Consider the following 20412-nt stretch of genomic DNA (forward strand, 5'->3'; position numbering starts at 1 on the left):
TCAGCTAAATACAAAAAGCCATAGAAGTGTGTTAAAATAAAAGTACAAAAAAAAAATGCCACACAGGCCTGACAGCTTACTTATTTCCCTGTCCGTGGTACAATAGCAAATAATGATCGCACTTGGGAATCTCACTTATGTTTTACAATATCAGCAATTTCTAGATTCCATTATAGAGTTCATATGGTGAAACACCATTCAAAATAGAACTGCATGATACGTATTTTGATGTCCGTGGCGGCAGAGCATATCTAGAAGAAAAAAAAAACAAAGATACATTTTTAAACGTGGACATTTCTCTAGCATTTAGCTACATGAAATTTAAACAAAACAACAAAAAAGTGTGCGTGTGTAATATTATATATACAGCTCTGGCAAAAAAAAAAAAATTAAGAGACCACTGCAAAATGTTAAGTTTTTCTGATCTTTCTCTTTATAGGTACAGTGGGGAAAAATAAGTATTTAGTCAGCCACCAATTGTGCAAGTTCTCCCACTTAAAAAGATGAGAGAGGCCTGTAATTAACATCATAGGTAGACCACAACCATGAGAGACAAAATGAGATAAAAATTCCAAAAAAATCACCTTGTCTGATTTGGCAAGATTTTTGTTTTGCAAATTATGGTGAGAAATAAGTATTGATTCACCTAAAAACATGCAAGATTTCTGGCTCTCACAGACCTGTAACTTCTTCTTTAAGAAGCTCCTCTGTCCTCCACTCATAACCTGTAGTAAATGGCACCTGTTTGAACTTATGAGTATAACAGACACCTGTCCACAACCTGTCACACTCCAAACTCCACTACAGTTAAGACCAAAAAGCTGTCAAAGGACACCAGAAACAAAATTGTAGCCCTGCACCAGGCTGGGAAGACTATATCTGCAATATGCAAGCAGCTTAGTGTGATGAAACTGTGGGAGCAATAATAAGAAAATGGAAGACATACAAGTCCACTGATAATCTCCCTCGATCTGGGGCTCCACGTAAGATCTCACCCTGTGGGGTCAAAATGATCCCAAGAACAGTGAGCAAAAATTCCAGAACCATATAGGAGGACCTAGTAGATAACCTGCATATAGCAGACGTGTTCCCCTGTTTAAGCCAGCACATGTCCGGTCCCGTCTGAAGTTTGCTAGAGAGCATTTGGATTATCCAGAAGAGTATTGGGAGAATGTCATATGGTCTGATGAAACCAAAGTAGAACTGTTTGGTAGAAACGCAACTCATCATGTTTGAAGGAGACAGAATACTGAGTTGCATCCAGAGAGCACCATACCTACTGTGAAGAAAGTGGGTGGCAACATCATGCTTTGGGGCTGTTTCTCTGGAAAGGGACCAGGACGACTGATCCGTGTACACAAACGAATAAATGGGCCATGTATCGTGAGATTTTGAGTGCAAACCTCCTTCCATCAGCAAGTGCATTGAAGATGAAACGTGGCTGGGTCTTTCAGCATGATAATGATCCCAAGCACACCACCAGGGCAACAAAGGAGTGGCTTCGTAAGAAGCATATGAAGGTCCTGGAGTGGCCTAGCCAGTCTCTAGATCTCAACCCTATAGAAAACCTTTGGAGGGAGTTGAAAGTCCGTGTTGCCCAACGACTGGCCCAAAACATCACTGCTCTAGAGGAGATCTGCATGGAGGAATGGCCCAACATACCACCAACAGTGTGTGTCAACCTGATGAAGACTTACAGAAAAAGTTTGACCTCTGTCATTGCCAACAAAGGATATATAACAAAATATTGAGATGAACTTTTGTTATTGACCTAATACTTATTTTCCACCATAACGTGCAAAAAAATCTTGCCAAATCAGACAAAGTGATTTTCTGGATTTGTGTTCTCATATTTTCTCTCATAGTTGTGGTCTACCTATGATATCAATTACTGGAAAATCTCATCTTTTTAAGTGGGAGAACTTGCACAATTGGTGGCTGACTAAACTTTTTTTCCCCGCTGTATATTTTTGAGTAAAACGTAAATTGTTCTTTTCGATAAACTACTGACAACATGAGTCCAAATTTCCAAGCAATACATTTTGTATTTATTTTCTGAAAATGGGAAATGGTCAAGATAACAAAAAAAATGCATTGCTTTCAGACCTCAAATAATGCAAAGAAAACAAGTTCATAATCATAAAATCATAATTTTAACTCAGGAAGAGTTCAGAAATCAATATTTTGTGGAATAGCCATGATTTTTAATCACAGCTTTCATGCATCTTGGCATGCTTTCCACCAGTCTTTCACACAGCTTTGGGTGACCTTATGCCACTCCTGGCTCAAAAATTTAAGCAGTTCTTTGTTTGATAGCTTGTGACTATCCATCTTCCTCTTGATTACATTCCAGAGGTTTTCAATGGGGTTCAGGTCTGGAGATTGGGCTGGCCATGATAGGGTTTTGATGTGGTGGTCCTTCATCCACACATTGATTGACTATGCTGTGTGGCATGGCGCATTGTCCTGCTGGAAAAAAACAGTCCTCAGAGTGAGCAGAAGGAAGCAACTGCCTGAGCAGAAGGAAGCAACGGTTTTTTCCAGGATAATCTTGTATGCGGCTCTGGAATGTAATCAAGAGGAAAATGGATAGTCACATAGAATAAAAAACAATTTACATTTTACTCAAAGAGAAAAAACAGAAAACTAACAATTTTGCAGTCATCTCTTAATTTTTGCCAGAGTTGTATATATACACACATTTTTTAAATGCAGCAACATCAAGTATCCAAATTCTAAAACTCTCAATCAATTCATAATTAAAGATATTGTCATGAAAAAACATCTCTGCCAATATACAGGTGCATCTCAATAACTTAGAATATCATCAAAAAGTTAATTTCAGTAATTCAGTACAAAAAGGGAAACGCATATATTATAGAGTCATTACACACAGAGGGATCTATTTCAAGTGTTTATTTCTGTTAATGTTGATGGTTATAGCTTACAGCCAATGAAAACCCAAAATTCATTATCTCAGAAAATTAGAATAATGACCACAAAACACCTGCAAAGGCTTCCTGAGTGTTTAAAATGCTCCCTTAGTCTGGTTCAGTAGGCTACACAATCATGGCGAAGACCGCTAACTTGACAGTGTGAAATTTCCACAATCAGTGATGGTTTGGGGAGCCATGTCATCTGCTGGTGTAGGTCCACTGTGTTTTATCAAGACCAAAGTCAGCGCAGCTGTCTACTAGGACATTTTAGAGCACTTCATGCCTCTCTCTGCCAACAAGCTTTTTGGAGATGGAAATTTCATTTTCCAGCAGGGCTTGGCACTTGTCCACACTGCCAAAAGTACCAATACCTGGTATAATAACCACAGTATCACTGTGCTTGATTGGTCACCAAACTCACCTGACCTAAACCCCATAGAAAATCTATGGGGTATTGTCAAGAGGAAGATGATTGACACCAGACCCAACAATGCAGATGAGCTGAAGGCTGCTACCAATGCTATCAAAGCAACCTGGGCTTCCATAACACCTCAGCAGTGTCACAGGCTGATCGCCTCCGTGCCACGCCGCATTGATGCAGTAATTAATGCAAAAGGAGCCCCGACCAGGTATTGAGGCATTTGCTGTACAGACTTTTCAGTAGGCGCCAACATTTATGAGTTTAAAATATTTTTTTCAGTCAGTCTTATATAATATTCTAATTTTCTGAGATAATGACTTTTGGGTTTTCATTGGCTGTAAGCCATAATCATCAACATTAACAGAAATAAACACTTGAAATAGATCACTGTGTAATGACTCTATATAATATATGCATTTCCCTTTTTGTACTGCATTACTGAAATAAAATAACTTTTTGATGATATTCTAATTTATTGAAATGCACTTGTATTAGTTGAAGGTTTTATCCCGCTGCACAGGAAGATCAGACAATGAAGTATATCCATAAGGGTTACTACAATGGTCCTTGAGTTTTTGTGAACCCTTCAGAATATTCCCTATTTCTGCATAAATTTGACTCTATCGGATAACTAATGAGCCAAAAATAAAAATAATTTGACTTTATAATTTCTTGTGTTGTAATAACTGCACGTCAGCTTGGAACAATTATAGCCCATTCCTCCTTATAAAATAGCTTCATCTTATGTTGATGGTCATTACAGAACATTTCTATAGTATTAGGCAGGGGTCACACTATTGTATAACATCTGATGCAAGAAAATCGGATCTGATATGTTAACGACACTTGGCTCTGACTCTGCTGCCAGCGTGACCGAACGTCATTCACTGTGATTCAATTCTCTCACATGTGAGAATAGGGAGAAGATGTAGAGATTAATTTCTCCATCTTCTCCACTGCCTCTCTCTGCATATATCACACTGCGCTTCGATGGCATCAGTGCACTACGATGTTTCGTTTGCACCCATAGACTTGTGTGGGAGCACGCGACACATTACCAATTGCAGCATGCTTCCATTTTTTCCTAAGTCCGATTCAAGTTGAAGAAATACTCTTAGATTAGATCGGCATTGAGTGCAATACGAGAATTTCTCACATTGAGGTTGTCCAATTTATACGCTCATGTGAGTGAGCCCTTAGGGTCAGGACATTGACTTGGCTATATGCCAACTTTAACTTTATTTTTGTTTGAAGGGAATCTGTCACCAGATTTTTGCTACCCAATGTGAAAGCAGAATGACTTAGGCGCAGAGAGTGTCCTTGATTTTGTCACTTGCTGGGCTACTTGCTGCAGTTTGGATAAAAAAGTGATTTTATCTGCTCCAGACTTACCAGTTCTTGTAATGTTGAACTCTGTATAACCCTGCTAACACCACTGATTGGCAGCTTGCTTTGTACACTGTGCATAGGCAGAAAGCTGCCAATCAGAGGTGGCGGCGGGGCTATATAAAGCTTATGAATATGGAGGACTACATGGCAGCAGATTGAGGAGTCCTCTCATAATAATTTCCTGCTGACAAAACAATGATTTTATCAAAACTATAGCAAGCAGTCCAGAAAGTGACACATCGCTGGAATCAGGGTCTTTATCTCTACTTTATGCTTCTCTTGGATTAGGGAGCAAAAATATGGTAACAAATTTTCTTTTACCATGCCTTGCTGCATGACCCACATTGTTTTGAGATTTAGTATATGGACAGATGTCCTGAAATTTTCCTTTAGATTTTTCTATTAAAATTCAGAATTCATTAATGAATGCAAGTTGTCCTGGCTTGCAGCCCCTGCACCTGCCGCGATCACCAAGGGGTCTATTGTGCCTGCGATCGGTTCACAAGAAGCAGGTAAGAAGGCACCACGGGAAAGGAGGACAGGCGAGAATAATTTTTCGTGGGTCATGCCTTAAGGCCCTGTCACACACAGATAAATCTGCGGCAGATCTGTGGTTGCAGTGAAATTGTGGACAATCAGTGCCAGGTTTGTGGCTGTGTACAAATGGAACAATATGTCCATGATTTCACTGCAACCACAGATCTGCCAAAGATTTATCTCTGTGTGTGACGGGGCCTTTAGTTGCAGATACCTAAAGAGAAATTATGTCTGGGGACTTGATAAAGTTGTTGACATTGATAAAGGGAAATAAGAATACCCTGGATATAAACCTGTGCCAGTGCATTGACCCCTAAGTATGACTAAAACTGAGCATCTTTGGAATATAGCAATTTGTGAAGAGCACAGTTAGGCTATGTGCGCACAGTGCGTTTTTCGCGTCGTTTTTGCGCGTTTTTCGGGTGCGTTTTTGGCCTCAAAACTGCAGGACTTTGCTTCCCCAGCAAAGTCTATGAGTTTTCATTTTTGCTGTCCGCACACATCTGTTTTTTTTACCTGCGTTTTTGAGTTAAAAAAAAAATGGACATGTCAATTCTTTCCTGCGTTTTTCTGCGTTTTCCGCCCATGCAATGCATTTGAAAAACGCAGAGATCAAAAACGCAGCAAAACGCAGCTAAAAATGCACCAAATCGCAGCAAAAACTCATGCGTTTTTTTTATGTGTTTTTTCGACGCAGGTGCGTTTTTAGCGGCCAAAAACGCACAAAAACGCAGCGTCAAAAAGACGCAGTGTGCGCACAGAGCCTTATGCCATAAGGAGGACTTGGATGCTGTGTGTTTGAATTGAAAAATCTTTTTGGTGGCTCTCCACACTTGAACCGCAAGTCTGTGAATTAGCAAGAAGTGGTTTGAGTATTGCTCTGGAGCTTCCAAGAACCTCCATAGACTTGGAAGACTCAAATAAGGTGGTGTTCAGAATTAGGCAAATAATTATCTGCTATATGCATCTGTTGCAGAAAGCAAAGATGGCCAGCTAAGTAGTATAAGAAGTCTGGGATTTCCGGACTTGCCTCATCCTGGGCCTCTGAAGAGTGGTCAGTGTCAGTTTGTGGCAGTTTGAAGGATGCTAAATGGGAGATGATCATGGCAAAGATGTTTTTGGGACTATGGACGCAATATGTTCTAGAACAGTCATGGCGAACCTTTTACAGGCCGAGGGCCCAAACTATATCCCTAAACCCATTTTTTTTTCTGAAGTGCCAACCAATCCTATTATGTAAATAATTGATGTTAATCTTACCTTTGCCGTCTTCTCTTCTCTTCAGCAGGGGGCATCACCCTCATTCGTGCTTACCACACACTGAAGCTGAGCCCCTGCCCTTTCCAGACACAGCAGTTGGATTGATCTTTCTGGAAAAAAATTGCAGCATATTAGACACAAGGGATTTTAGCACGGAATGCAATCAGATGTCACCCTGTAATCCACATCTACATTTCAAAGTCTGAATATCCTGAAAACCCATACAAACGTACGAGTTGCTACCCTCCCCTTCATTGTGTAGTTATGTCCCCCTTCCTGGCCACTTCCTGGTAAACATGTCCCCCATCCTGATATATATTTCCTACATTCTGGTATATTTGTCCCCATCCTGGTAAATATTCCTCATCCTGGTAAATGTACCCCATCCTGGTAAATGTACCCCATCCTGGTAAATGTACCCCATCCAGGCAAATGTACCCCATCCAGGCAAATGTACCCCATCCAGGCAAATGTACCCCATCCAGGCAAATGTACCCCATCCAGGCAAATGTACCCCATCCAGGCATGTACCTCATTCCTGGTAAATGTACCTCATCCAGGCATGTTCCCTTATCCTGGTAAATGTCCCCTTTCCTGGTAAATGTACCCCATCCTGGAAAAATATACCCCATCCTGATAAATGTCACCCTTCCTGCTAAATGTTCCCCATCCTGGCAATTTTCCTCATCCTGGCATGTTCATGTACCCCCATCCTTTCATGTTTCCCCCCATCCTGGTAAATGTGTACCCCATCCTGGCATGTTCCCCTTCCTGCTAAATGTACCCTATCCTGGCATGTCTCCCTCCATCCTTGCAGTCATGTTTCCCCCCATTCTTGCAGTCATGTTTCCCCCCATTCTTGCAGTCATGTTTCCCCCCATCTTTGCAGTCATGTTTCCCCCCCATCATTGCAGTCATGTTTCCCCCCCATCTTTGCAGCCATGTTTGCCCCGTGCTCTGTATGCCCCCGTGCTCTCTGTATGCCCCCGTGCTTTCTGTATGCCCCCGTGCTCTTTGCCCCCGTGCTCTGAAGGTTTGCCCCCGTCCTGGCACAGCCGCACACAGCTTGAAAATCAAAATAAAGAAAAAAAAACTCACCTTGCAGCCCCTGCTCCTCCGCTGCGCGCCGCCCTCAGTCAGTTCAGAAAGATCCCGCGCGCCCACAGGACGCCGGCGCCGCCTACTGACACCCCTCCGTCTCCTAGGCAACAGGCCTGCGGCTCAGGAGAGGAGGCGTGTCAGAGGCAGGAGAAATGTCTCCTCCGCTCCAACACCAGTTTGTACTGTCGGCGCGACCACACCGACAGTACAAAGTGGCTCAGTGTGGCGACAGTGCGCGTGCCAACACAAAAGGCTCTGCGTGCCCAGTGTGGCATGCAGGGCCATAGGTTCGCCATCACTGTTCTAGAACATGACATGGATTCTCCCAGCTATTGACAGGGAGGGCACCCCATATTCTAATTTCCTACCGCAGGTATGACAAAAGGGAGGATATATATTAAAATAACAGAGTAGCCTTCAGAAATCATGCCCTATTTTCCATCCCATAGTGCTTACAGGTAACAACATGGATTTCTGCCATTTTATTTTTAGACTAGAGAACTCAGATCCTTTACCAAAGGCAGTATAACTCTTGGACTGATCACTATCATAATGAAATCATCGTCATATAACACCAAGGGGTCCTCACAGGAGCTCACTTTAATCCCTTCATACCCTGCAGGCTGAAGTTTACCAACAGCCAGTGGTTTCATGGCAATGGCTAAAGCTGGTGTCACACATAGCGACAACGACGTCGCTGCTACGTCACCATTTTCTGTGACGTTGCAGCGACGTCCCGTCGCTGTCGCTGTGTGTGACATCCAGCAACGACCTGGCCCCTGCTGTGAGGTCGCCGGTCGTTGCTGAATGTCCAGCTTCATTTTTTGGTCGTCACTCTCCCGCTGTGACACACACATCGCTGTGTGTGACAGCGAGAGAGCGACGAAATGAAGCGATCAGGAGCCGGCACTGGCAGCTGCGGTAAGCTGTAACCAGCGTAAACATCGGGTAACCAAGGGAAGACCTTTCCCTGGTTACCCGATGTTTACGCTGGTTACCAGCCTCCGCTCTTGCTGCCAGCGCCGGCTCCTGCACTGGGACATGTGGCTGCAGTACGCATCGGGTAATTAACCCGATGTATACTGTAGCAAGGAGAGCAAGGAGCCAGCGCTAAGCAGTGTGCGCGGCTCCTTGCTCTCTGCACTGTGACATGTAGCTGCAGCACACATCGGGTTAATTAACCCGATGTGTGCTGCAGGAGAGCAAGGAGCCAGCGCTAAGCGCGGCTCCCTGCTCTCTGAACTGTGACATGTAGCTGCAGCACACATCGGGTTAATTAACCCGATGTGTGCTGCAGGAGAGCAAAGAGCCAGCGCTAAGCGTGGCTCCCTGCTCTCTGAACATGTAGCACAGCGACCTTATGATCGCTGCTTCTGCTGTGTTTGACAGCTAAGCAGCGATCATAACAGCGACTTACAAGGTCGCTGTTACGTCACCGAAAATGGTGACGTAACAGCGACGTCGTTGTCGCTGTCGTTTAGTGTGACACCAGCTTAACAAAAGGAAGGACAGAGGGCACCCCTGTCTGGTCCCTGTCTCCAAGGGAATCAACGAGGACATAAAACCATTAATCATTACCTTGGCGTTTGGAGATCGATACAAGACAGCAATCGATCTACTGAAGCCTGGCCCAATGCCAAATTGTCAAATATCCTTCAGAAGGTAGGCCCACTCAACTGAATCCAATGCCTCAGCAGCAACTGGAGACATCAAGGCTCAATCTTCCTTTATTTTCCAACCCAACTGTGCAATTACCTGTGCTCTCCTTATATTATTGGATGTAGACTGACTCAGAATAAATCTGCACTAGTCTGGTTAAATAATTTTATGAATTACTTTATTTAGTCTATTTGCTAGAAATTTGCTTAATATTTTATAATCTATATGATGCACAATTTTCAAGAGGCTTATTGTCATGGGTGTGTCACAATTGACAGACGACCTTGCAGAAGGTCAATGCGTTTGGCTGCACACCCTGCTCCTTGATATTCCATCCTTTCCTCTGTGGTGTGAATGGAATCTTGTGTGTCTTCTCTGTTAGTGTTTACTTTTTTTTCCCCCCTTTAGGACCCTGCTGAGATCTTTTCCTTTTAGCTGCTAATCATTATTCCTCACCCTCTGTGTCTTTATATACCTGCATTTCCCCTTGGTATGTTGCTGGTGATACAGTTAAGTTTCTATACGGTCTTGATTGCAAGAAGTTGGCATGTAATCATCTGGTAAAACATTGTATGTTGCTGTTCCTTTCACCAAGTCATCTTGGAGATAAGGCATTTGTTTACTTCCCCTGTTTTTTCTTTAGGACTTAGTAGGGTTTACTAGTGCTCATCCCACCAGTTCATTACTTAGGGCCCTGTTCAGGGTGAGGAAGGGCCAGGAATCCTGTTCGATGCATAAGTGCAGAACCTATCTAGGGATATTAGGGGAGTCAGCTGAAGTTTTTATCAGGGGTCACCATCTCCCCCTCCCATGGACACAGGGTTTCTCTATTCCCTCACATCCCTTTGCCCATACTTAGCGTGACCCTTATCTGGATTAGTATTACTAAAATAAATGGCATCACAGAAAGATTTCGGAAGAAAGCCCTTTTTCCAGTGAGGAATTATATACTTTAAGAAAAAGAGGAGCCAGTTGGTCGAAATATCCTAGATAGAGTTCTAAAGGGAGTCCATCTAGACCAAAGTCTAATATTTTTTTTACTAATTTATTGGATTTGGTTCTGTACAGTCCATTGTGCAAACAGTCTTATGCCTGCTTTACACGCTTCAATAAATCTTTCAATCCGTCGTCGGGGTCAAGTTGTAAGTGACGCACATCCTGCATCGTTCGTGACGTATTTGCGTGTGACACCTACGTGCAATCAAGATTGAACGCAAATACGTTGATCGCATACACGTCGTTTATTCCTCATACATTGGACGTTTTGTTGTATGAACCTAGTCAATTGTAACGTGTGACATCCCTCATACGATTTTTGGTGTCTGAAGCTATGTGCGCAGGTGTGCGCTCTGCACCGCAGCTTAAAAAAGGTCCGCTTCAGAGCGCAGCTGAAAAGCTGCGTTCTGAAGCGCCTCACAATGTCTGTCATTCACTAATCTCTGTCAGTCGGTCACTATCTCTGTCCCTCTCTCTCTGTCCATGTCAGTCTATCCCTCTTACCCCCTCTCTCATACTCACCGATCCCCGACTCTGCACGGCATTCACACTGCTCCGGCGGCTTTTACTGTTTTGAAAAAGCCGGCCGCCCATTAAACAATCTCGTATTCCCTGCTTTCCCCGCCCACCGGCGCCTATGATTGGTTACAGTGTGACACCTGTCACTCAGCGTGGGGGCGTGTCTCACTGTAACCAATCATAGGCGCCGGTGGGCGGGGAAAGCAGGGAATACGAGATTGTTTAATGGCTATAGTATTCTCTACATTTGTCCTGAGAAAGAGGACGGATATGTCCTTGAAACGCGTAGACCTGTGAAAATAAAGAAAAGAGATTTACTAATTTCATCTTGATTCCTGTGGTTTGGCGCGGTATTTAAACCTGCTTCTCCCCCATCATCTGAAATTACTCTGTTTTGCGGGACTGCTGCCTTCCACGTTCCTTTCATGCTGTCAAAGGGGTTGTGACTGGCACAACCTCATCAGGTGAGTGTTCCTATTGCACATTCACTTCCCATTGTTATACCGGGTAAGACCCTATTTGCGCCTTTCTTCCCACAGTTTATTTCGAGATTGTTTAATGGGCGGCCGGCTTTTTCAAAACAGTAAAAGCCGCCGGAGCAGTGTGAATGCCGTGCAGAGCCGGGGATCGGGGATCGGTGAGTATGAGAGAGGGCTGCTCAATTCAGTTACTCAGGAGTTTAGCGGTCACCGGTGAGTCCTTCACTGGTGACCGCTAATCAGGACGCGATACAGACAGAGCCGCAGCATGACAATGAAGTCGGGTGAGGTTCACCCGAGTTCATTCTGACAGTGCGGCTCTGTCTGTGTCTGCTGTCATCTGCCATTCAGCGCTGCTACATGGCTGTCTGTGGCTGCTGTCAGCGACCATGTAGCAGAGCTGAATGGCAGATGACATAGTAAAACCGCATCCCTACACATTACACACGCTTGGCAAGTCAATAAATAAAAAAAAAAAAAAAGGGTGCCCAATGCATACGTCACAGAACACATGATCTAAAGGATCGCACACAAAATTGATCAATTTAACATAGACTACTAACGCACGTGTGACAGCAAATGAACGACCTATGTGCAATCTCATTCAATCGCATATGCGACCTGGGCGTGTCACATCGCATACGAGATCGCACACCTAATTGTAAGGTGTAAAGCTGGCTTTAATCTAAGTCCTAATTTTGTCACTATGAATCCAAACGCTTAATGTAGCACCCAAATGTATGCAACTATTTGTTATGCAGCTGTATATAGAGCCCCGCAAAAAGAGGCACACTAAGAGCCCGATTTATCAAGGTGTTCATGGCAGTTTTCTGAAAAGTTGCAACGTTTTTGCATAACTTGGAGTTGTGAAATTTTTTTGCGACTCTTAGTATTTTTATTTCAATCTTGTGCCAGCTCCACCAAAGCGGGCGACATACTCAAAAGGATAGGGAGTGGCTAAGCCCACCCACCACTTTAGTGGCGCACATTTTACTAGTATCTGACTAGAGTAACATTTCTGACAGAAGTGCATCCCAATTGTAAAGATGTGTTTTATCATTAATCAGAGTTTGCCTCTAAATTAAGTAAACTTCACTCCAACGTTCACTTCAATAAGAATAACGTGCAACAAGACAGTTTTAAGGAACTGGGCAGTAGGTCTTTAAAAAGAAATTGAATGGGAAAAATGTCTACAAAGACACTGTGTAGGACCAATGCCAACATGGTTAGGACAAGTTTGTTCCTTCTGACCTTTTTAAAATATTTGTCAGGGCAGTATGTAAAGAAACCCATAGTGAAGCAGTGAGTTGTGTAGCGCCGGCGTCTCACCAACGGGTTGCATCCTTCCCCGCAGCTCCACAATCACGCAGGATGTGTCTTCCTCTCCCCCGGGGCGTGTGGATGCTGCACAGGCTCCTTGGGAATGCACTTAGGACGCATGTGCGCGCACCGGACTTCATCTTAAAAGGGCTGGAGTGCCATTTCCCAGAAATGGCTGAGAGACACCATTTATTTAAAGGGAACCTGTCAGCAGAAATTTCGACTTAAACCTAACAGATTCCCCCTCTGCAGCTCCTGGGCTGCATTCTAGCAAGGTCCCTGTTAGTATTGTGGCCCCTTTCTGACCCAAAAAAGAGTTTATATCGAGGTACCTTTTTGGCTTCTGAATCTCTAAATCTGTCACGGGGGCGGGCTGCCTGATGGCCGTTATTCTGCCCCCTGTTCCTGTATGCCGCCCCATCGCCGATTTCTATACTTCTGAACGCCGCCCACTGCTCCAGCCATCCCCGCGCATGCCCAGTGCTCATCTCTCGTGGATGAGCACTGTGCCCAGTGTCACCGGTGGTGACGTGCGCGCAGGGTTTAGATTATGGGCGGTGCTGTGATGTTAATTACCAAGCAACCGCCCATAATCGCGGGACCGCGCATTCCCCCTCGGCCTGCTTTCTGCGCAAGCGCGCTGCAGCTGAACTCACGTCACCTCCTTCCCATCTTGCCCTGAGGCAGGAAATAGATGGGAGGAGCGCGGAGCAGTGACTACACTGATCAGGAGGAGTTCAGCTGCAGCGCGCTTGCGCAGAAAGAAGCAGGCCGAGGGGGAATGCGCGGTCCCGCGATTATGGGCGGTTGCTTGGTAATTAACATCACAGCACCGCCCATAATCTAAACCCTGCGCGCACGTCACCACCGGTGACACTGGGCACAGTGCTCATCCACGAGAGATGAGCACTGGGCATGCGCGGGGATGGCTGGAGCAGTGGGCGGCGTCCAGAAGTATAGAAATCGGCGATGGGGGCGGCATACAGGAACAGGGGGCAGAATAACGGCCATCAGGCAGCCCGCCCCCGTGACAGATTTAGAGATTCAGAAGCCAAAAAGGTACCTCGATATAAACTCTTTTTTTGGGTCAGAAAGGGGCCACAATACTAACAGGGACCTTGCTAGAATGCAGCCCAGGAGCTGCAGAGGGGGAATCTGTTAGGTTTAAGTCGAAATTTCTGCTGACAGGTTCCCTTTAAGGCACCCTTTTATTGTGGGAGGTGCCTGCACAACACCTTCAGTTAGTCAGTGTCTTGTCTGTCTAGCTAGTTGTCAGGTCCCGTTATCCGTCACCTGTACCTGAGTCTGCCATCCCTTACCTATCTGTTCCAGCCGTGCCCACCATAACCTGTCTGTACCCACCTGCCGGTCTGCATTGGTCATTCCACCTGTACCTGCCTGCATTTGTATCCGTACCAGAATTCTTCTCCTGTCCTGGGGGTCAGCTGCCGCAGTCCCAGTCACTGCCTTGTGAGTGGTACCTAATGTCCGCCTTGCGGTGGTTGCTTATTTAAGCCCCTCCCACTACAGGGTAAGCCTGGGTCCACTAATCCAACTCGCTGCCCCTACACCAGCCTCGAGCATTACAAGTTGTACTTTCAGACACAATGTAAGTGATCACCTTTTACAGCCATTGTTTTTCATCAGATGATATTATGAGATGGGAAGACTCTCAATGTTCCAGTTATCCATGTACAGATGGCAGGATGACCATGACTGATGAGCACGGTTACACTGCCGTACTGGTGTCCGATATTCAGATCTGACCAAAAAGCAACACCTGCGAGGAGTTTATGGTCTCCCCGTTTTTGTGTGGGTTTGACGATGGTACAAGCCTTGGAACATAAATACATAGATTTACACACATCTGTACACTGTAAAAAGGTATAGAAAATACAAAACTTACTATTTCCTATTTGTCTCCCATATTAAAGCATCTCGTTCCCGGATTCCTTGTACACCGGCCCATTCATTGGACTTATAGTAAACTGTTCACAAACCAAATAAGAAAGATGCAGAAAATCTGTTACTATTACCATGCTGATCTGCATCAATAAAAATCTAGCATAGCAGGGAAAAATTCAGTGCTTAGGTATAGACAATAGCATTTTTTTTTTTTTACACCCCTTCACTCCTGAATGATTTTCAGTTGCCGTTCTTCTGTTTTTTTCTCACCTTCCTCCAAGATCCATAACATTTTTGTTTCCCCCACCATAACCATATGAGAACTTGTAGGACGAGTTATAGGTTTAAAGAACACCGTTCATTTTATTATATAATGAATGTACTGGAAAATGGGGGAAAAAATTGAAGTGTGATGAAATGGTGATAAAAATTCCCCTTGATTCCAGCAGATTTTTTATTTTTCATTGATCAACATGATTCTCCATGTTAGTATGATTATCTTGACACCACATTTTTAAAATAACACTTTTTAATTTTTCATTGGAGTTATTTTATGGATTTTTCTTTTTACGTGGCAAGATGACATTTTTGTTATGTTTTTATTGAGACATTATTTTGATTAGTTTTTGTTGCAATTTCTTTTAGTGGTGTATCTACACCTAAGAGCGGCGACTGGCACTAGGGCCGATGGCTCATGTTAATCCTTTAAAGGGGTACTCCAGGGACATTAAAAAATTTTCTACTGTCCCTGCCCTCAAACTATAAAAGGTAAGTGCACCATATTGTTCCTGTACCTCATAGACAAATCAAAAAGGTCCGTGGAGCCTCTGTTAGGAGTCTCAACACAGAAACCAGCCAGATATCCCTCCGGGAAGGGCCCAGCCAAGGGGTGACTCTTTTTAGGAGACCACCATAACCACCATATTAAGTGGCCCTTTTAGTCAATATCCAACTTTTTGACAAGTTTAAAGATATGACAAGGGAAATACCAAGGCCAGGTATCCATCCACAGACAGCTGTTTCAGGGTATTGCCCCTCATCAGTGTGGAGTAGGATTCTGGCTAGGTGGGAGCAATGCCTAGTAGACCAACAAAACAAAACAATCAATGATCTCGGGGAGACCAGCCAGAGAAAACACTGCCGGCAGCCAGCGAGGGCGTTCAAGACAGTGAAATCCTAGGTACCTCATAGAATCATAGAATGGTAGAGTTGGAAGGGACCTCAAATTGCCATCGGGTGCAAACCCCTGTGAGTGCAGGCTTTAATTCAATGTTATGCTGGAGATGTCAATATAAAAAATTATGGCTTTTGAAAAGAAGGGAATTTTGTTTACTTACCGTAAATTCCTTTTCTTCTAGCTCCAATTGGGAGACCCAGACAATTGGGTGTATAGCTTCTGCCTCCGGAGGCCACACAAAGTATTACACTTAAAAGTGTAAAGCCCCTCCCCTTCTGCCTATACACCCCCCGTGCCTCACGGGCTCCTCAGTTTTGGTGCAAAAGCAAGAAGGAGGAAAAGTTATAAATTGGTTTAAAGTAAATTCAATCCGAAGAAATTTCGGAGAACTGAAACCATTCAACATGAACAACATGTGTACACAAAGAACAACAGCCCGAAGGGAACAGGGGCGGGTGCTGGGTCTCCCAATTGGAGCTAGAAGAAAAGGAATTTACGGTAAGTAAACAAAATTCCCTTCTTCTTTGTCGCTCCATTGGGAGACCCAGACAATTGGGACGTCCAAAAGCAGTCCCTGGGTGGGTAAAGTAAAACCTCGTAATAGAGCCGTAAAACGGCCCCTTCCTACAGGTGGGCAACCGCCGCCTGAAGGACTCGCCTACCTAGGCTGGCATCTGCCGAAGCATAGGTATGCACCTGATAGTGTTTCGTGAAAGTGTGCAGGCTCGACCAGGTAGCTGCCTGACACACCTGCTGAGCCGTAGCCTGGTGCCGCAAAGCCCAGGACGCACCCACGGCTCTGGTAGAATGGGCCCTCAGCCCTGAGGGAACCGGAAGCCCAGAAGATCGGTAAGCTTCGAGAATTGGTTCCTTGATCCACCGAGCCAGGGTTGATTTGGAAGCCTGTGACCCTTTACGCTGGCCAGCGACAAGGACAAAGAGTGCATCCGAGCAGCGCAGGGGCGCCGTACGAGAAATGTAGAGTCTGAGTGCTCTCACCAGATCTAACAAGTGCAAATCCCTTTCACATTGGTGAACTGGATGAGGACAAAAAGAGGGTAAGGAGATATCCTGATTGAGATGAAAGGGGGATACCACCTTAGGGAGAAATTCCGGAACCGGACGCAGAACCACCTTGTCCTGGTGAAACACCAGGAAAGGGGCTTTGCATGACCGCGCTGCTAGCTCAGACACTCTCCGAAGTGATGTGACTGCTACTAGGAAGGCCACTTTCTGCGAAAGGCGTGAGAGAGAAATATCCCTCATTGGCTCGAAAGGTGGTTTCTGAAGAGCCATCAGCACCCTGTTCAGATCCCAGGGTTCTAACGGCCGCTTGTAAGGAGGGACTATGTGACAAACCCCCTGCAGGAACGTGCGTACCTGTGGAAGTCTGGCTAGGCGCTTCTGAAAGAACACAGAGAGCGCTGAGACTTGTCCCTTAAGGGAGCCGAGCGACAAACCTTTTTCCAATCCGGATTGAAGGAAGGAAAGAAAAGTGGGCAAGGCAAATGGCCAGGGAGAAAAACCCTGATCAGAGCACCAAGATAAGAATATCCTCCACGTCCTGTGGTAGATCTTGGCGGACGTTGGTTTCCTAGCCTGTCTCATAGTGGCAATGACCTCTTGAGATAACCCTGAAGACGCTAGGATCCAGGACTCAATGGCCACACAGTCAGGTTGAGGGCCACAGAATTCAGATGGAAAAACGGTCCTTGAGACAGCAAGTCTGGTCGGTCTGGTAGTGCCCACGGTTGGCCCACCGTGAGATGCCACAGATCCGGGTACCACGACCTCCTCGGCCAGTCTGGAGCGACGAGGATGGCGCGGCGACAGTCGGACCTGATCTTGCGTAACACTCTGGGCAACAGTGCCAGAGGAGGAAACACATAAGGGAGTTGAAACTGCGACCAATCCTGAACTAAGGCGTCTGCCGCCAGAGCTCTGTGATCTTGAGACCGTGCCATGAATGTCGGGACCTTGTTGTTGTGCCGGGACGCCATTAGGTCGACGTCCGGCATCCCCCAGCGGCAACAGATCTCCTGAAACACGTCCGGGTGAAGGGACCATTCCCCTGCGTCCATGCCCTGGCGACTGAGAAAGTCTGCTTCCCAGTTTTCTACGCCCGGGATGTGAACTGCGGATATGGTGGAGGCTGTGGCTTCCACCCATAGCAGAATCCGCCGGACTTCCTGGAAGGCTTGCCGACTGCGTGTTCCGCCATGGTGGTTGATGTATGCCACCGCTGTGGAGTTGTCCGACTGAATTCGGATCTGCTTGCCTTCCAGCCACGGCTGGAACGCCTTTAGGGCAAGATACACTGCCCTTATCTCCAGAACATTGATCTGAAGGGAGGACTCTGGCTGAGTCCAAGTACCCTGAGCCCTGTGGTGGAGAAAGACCGCTCCCCACCCTGACAGGCTCGCGTCCGTCGTGACCACAGCCCAGGATGGGGGCAGGAAGGATTTCCCCTTCGACAGAGAAGTGGGAAGAAGCCACCACTGAAGGGAAGCCTTGGCTGCCCGAGAAAGGGAGACGTTCCTGTCGAGGGACGTCGACTTCCTGTCCCATTTGCGGAGAATGTCCCATTGAAGTGGACGCAGATGAAACTGCGCAAAAGGAACTGCCTCCATTGCTGCTACCATCTTCCCTAGGAAGTGCATGAGGCGCCTCAAGGGGTGTGACTGGCCTTGAAGGAGAGATTGCACCCCTGTCTGTAGTGAACGCTGTTTGTCCAGCGGAAGCTTCACTATCGCTGAGAGAGTATGAAACTCCATGCCAAGATATGTCAGTGATTGGGCCGGTGTCAGATTTGACTTTGGAAAATTGATGATCCACCCGAAACTCTGGAGAGTCTCCAGAGCAATGTTCAGGCTGTGTTGGCATGCCACTTGAGAGGGTGCCTTGACAAGCAGATCGTCTAAGTAAGGGATCACCGAGTGTCCCTGAGAGTGCAGAACTGCTACTACTGTTGCCATGACCTTGGTGAAGACCCGTGGGGCTGTCGCCAGGCCGAAAGGCAGTGCCACGAACTGAAGGTGTTCGTCCCCTATGGCGAAACGCAGGAAGCGCTGATGCTCTGGAGCAATCGGTACGTGGAGATAAGCATCTTTGATGTCGATTGATGCTAGGAAATCTCCTTGGGACATTGAGGCGATGACGGAGCGGAGCGATTCCATCCGGAACCGCCTGGTTTTTACGTGTTTGTTGAGCAGTTTTAGGTCCAGAACAGGACGGAAGGATCCGTCCTTTTTCGGCACCACGAACAAGTTGGAGTAAAAACCGTGACCCTGTTGCTGAAAAGGAACAGGGATCACCACTCCTTCTGCCTTCAGAGTGCACACCGCCTGAAGAAGAGCATCGGCTCGCTCGGGGGGCGGAGATGTTCTGAAGAATCGAGTCGGAGGACGAGAGCTGAACTCTATCCTGTAACCGTGAGACAGAATGTCTCTCACCCAACGGTCTTTTACCTGTGGCAGCCAGGCGTCGCAAAAGCGGGAAAGCCTGCCACCGACCGAGGATGCGGTGTGAGGAGGCCGAAAGTCATGAGGAGGCCGCTTTGGGAGCGGTTCCTCCGGCAGTCTTTTTAGGACGTGACTTAGACCGCCATGAATCGGAGTTCCTCTGATCCTTCTGAGGCCTTTTGGACGAGGAGAATTGAGACCTGCCAGCGGACCGAAAGGACCGAAACCTCGATTGTACCTTCCGTGGTTGAGGTCTGTTTGGTTTGGACTGGGGTAAGGATGAGTCCTTTCCCTTGGATTGTTTAATGATTTCATCCAATCGCTCACCAAACAGGCGGTCGCCAGAAAATGGCAAACCGGTTAAGAACTTTTTGGAAGCAGAGTCTGCCTTCCATTCACGTAGCCACATGGCCCTGCGGACTGCCACCGAATTGGCGGATGCTACCGCCGTACGGCTCGCAGAGTCCAGGACAGCATTAATGGCGTAGGACGCAAACGCCGACGCCTGAGAGGTTAAGGACACCACTTGCGGAGCAGACGTACGTGTGACTGCATTAATCTGCGCATGACAAGCTGAGATAGCTTGGAGTGCCCATACGGCTGCGAATGCTGGAGCAAAAGACGCGCCGATAGCTTCATAGATGGATTTCAACCAGAGCTCCATCTGTCTGTCAGTGGCATCTTTGAGTGAAGCCCCATCTTCCACTGCAACTATGGATCTAGCCGCCAGTCTGGAGACTGGAGGATCCACCTTGGGACACTGAGCCCAGCCCTTGACAACGTCAGGGGGGAAGGGATAACGTGTATCCTTAAGGCGCTTGGAAAAACGCTTATCTGGACAAGCTCGGTGTTTCTGGACTGCCTCTCTGAAGTCAGAGTGATCCAGAAACGTACTCAATGTACGCTTGGGAAACCTGAAACGGAATTTCTCCTGCTGAGAAGCTGACTCCTCAATTGGAGGAGCTGGGGGAGAAATATCCAACACCTGATTGATGGTCGCTATAAGGTCATTCACTATGGCGTCACCTTCAGGTGTATCTAGGTTGAGAGCGGCCTCAGGATCAGAATCCTGATCTGCTACCTCCGCTTCATCATCCAGAGAGTCCTCCTGCTGAGACCCTGAACAGTGTGATGAAGTCGAGGGAATTTCCCAGCGAGCCCACTTAGGCGGCCTGGGACTGCGGTCCGTGTCAGAGACCTCACCCTGGGACCTATGGGTCACCCCAGGAGCACTTTGCTGCTCCAACTGAGG

The 20412-nt window shown here is 46.3% G+C and overlaps 1 protein-coding gene across 1 annotated transcript in view; it reads right to left on the minus strand.

Annotated features, from left to right (window-relative positions):
- Positions 1-1940: 1940 nt before the first annotated feature.
- The window catches only part of CEBPZOS (CEBPZ opposite strand), a 38154-nt gene continuing 19682 nt past the window's right edge, over positions 1941-20412 (minus strand). The window contains exons 4-5 of the mRNA XM_075338142.1: positions 14524-14605; positions 1941-2563 (exon numbers count right to left, since the gene is read on the minus strand). Of these exons, the coding sequence (XP_075194257.1) occupies position 2563; positions 14524-14605 (83 nt within the window). The 3' untranslated portion in view covers positions 1941-2562. The remainder of the gene's footprint in view (positions 2564-14523; positions 14606-20412) is intronic.

This window comes from Anomaloglossus baeobatrachus, chromosome 3 (genome assembly GCF_048569485.1).
Source record: "Anomaloglossus baeobatrachus isolate aAnoBae1 chromosome 3, aAnoBae1.hap1, whole genome shotgun sequence".
Classification (NCBI taxonomy): domain Eukaryota; kingdom Metazoa; phylum Chordata; class Amphibia; order Anura; family Aromobatidae; genus Anomaloglossus; species Anomaloglossus baeobatrachus.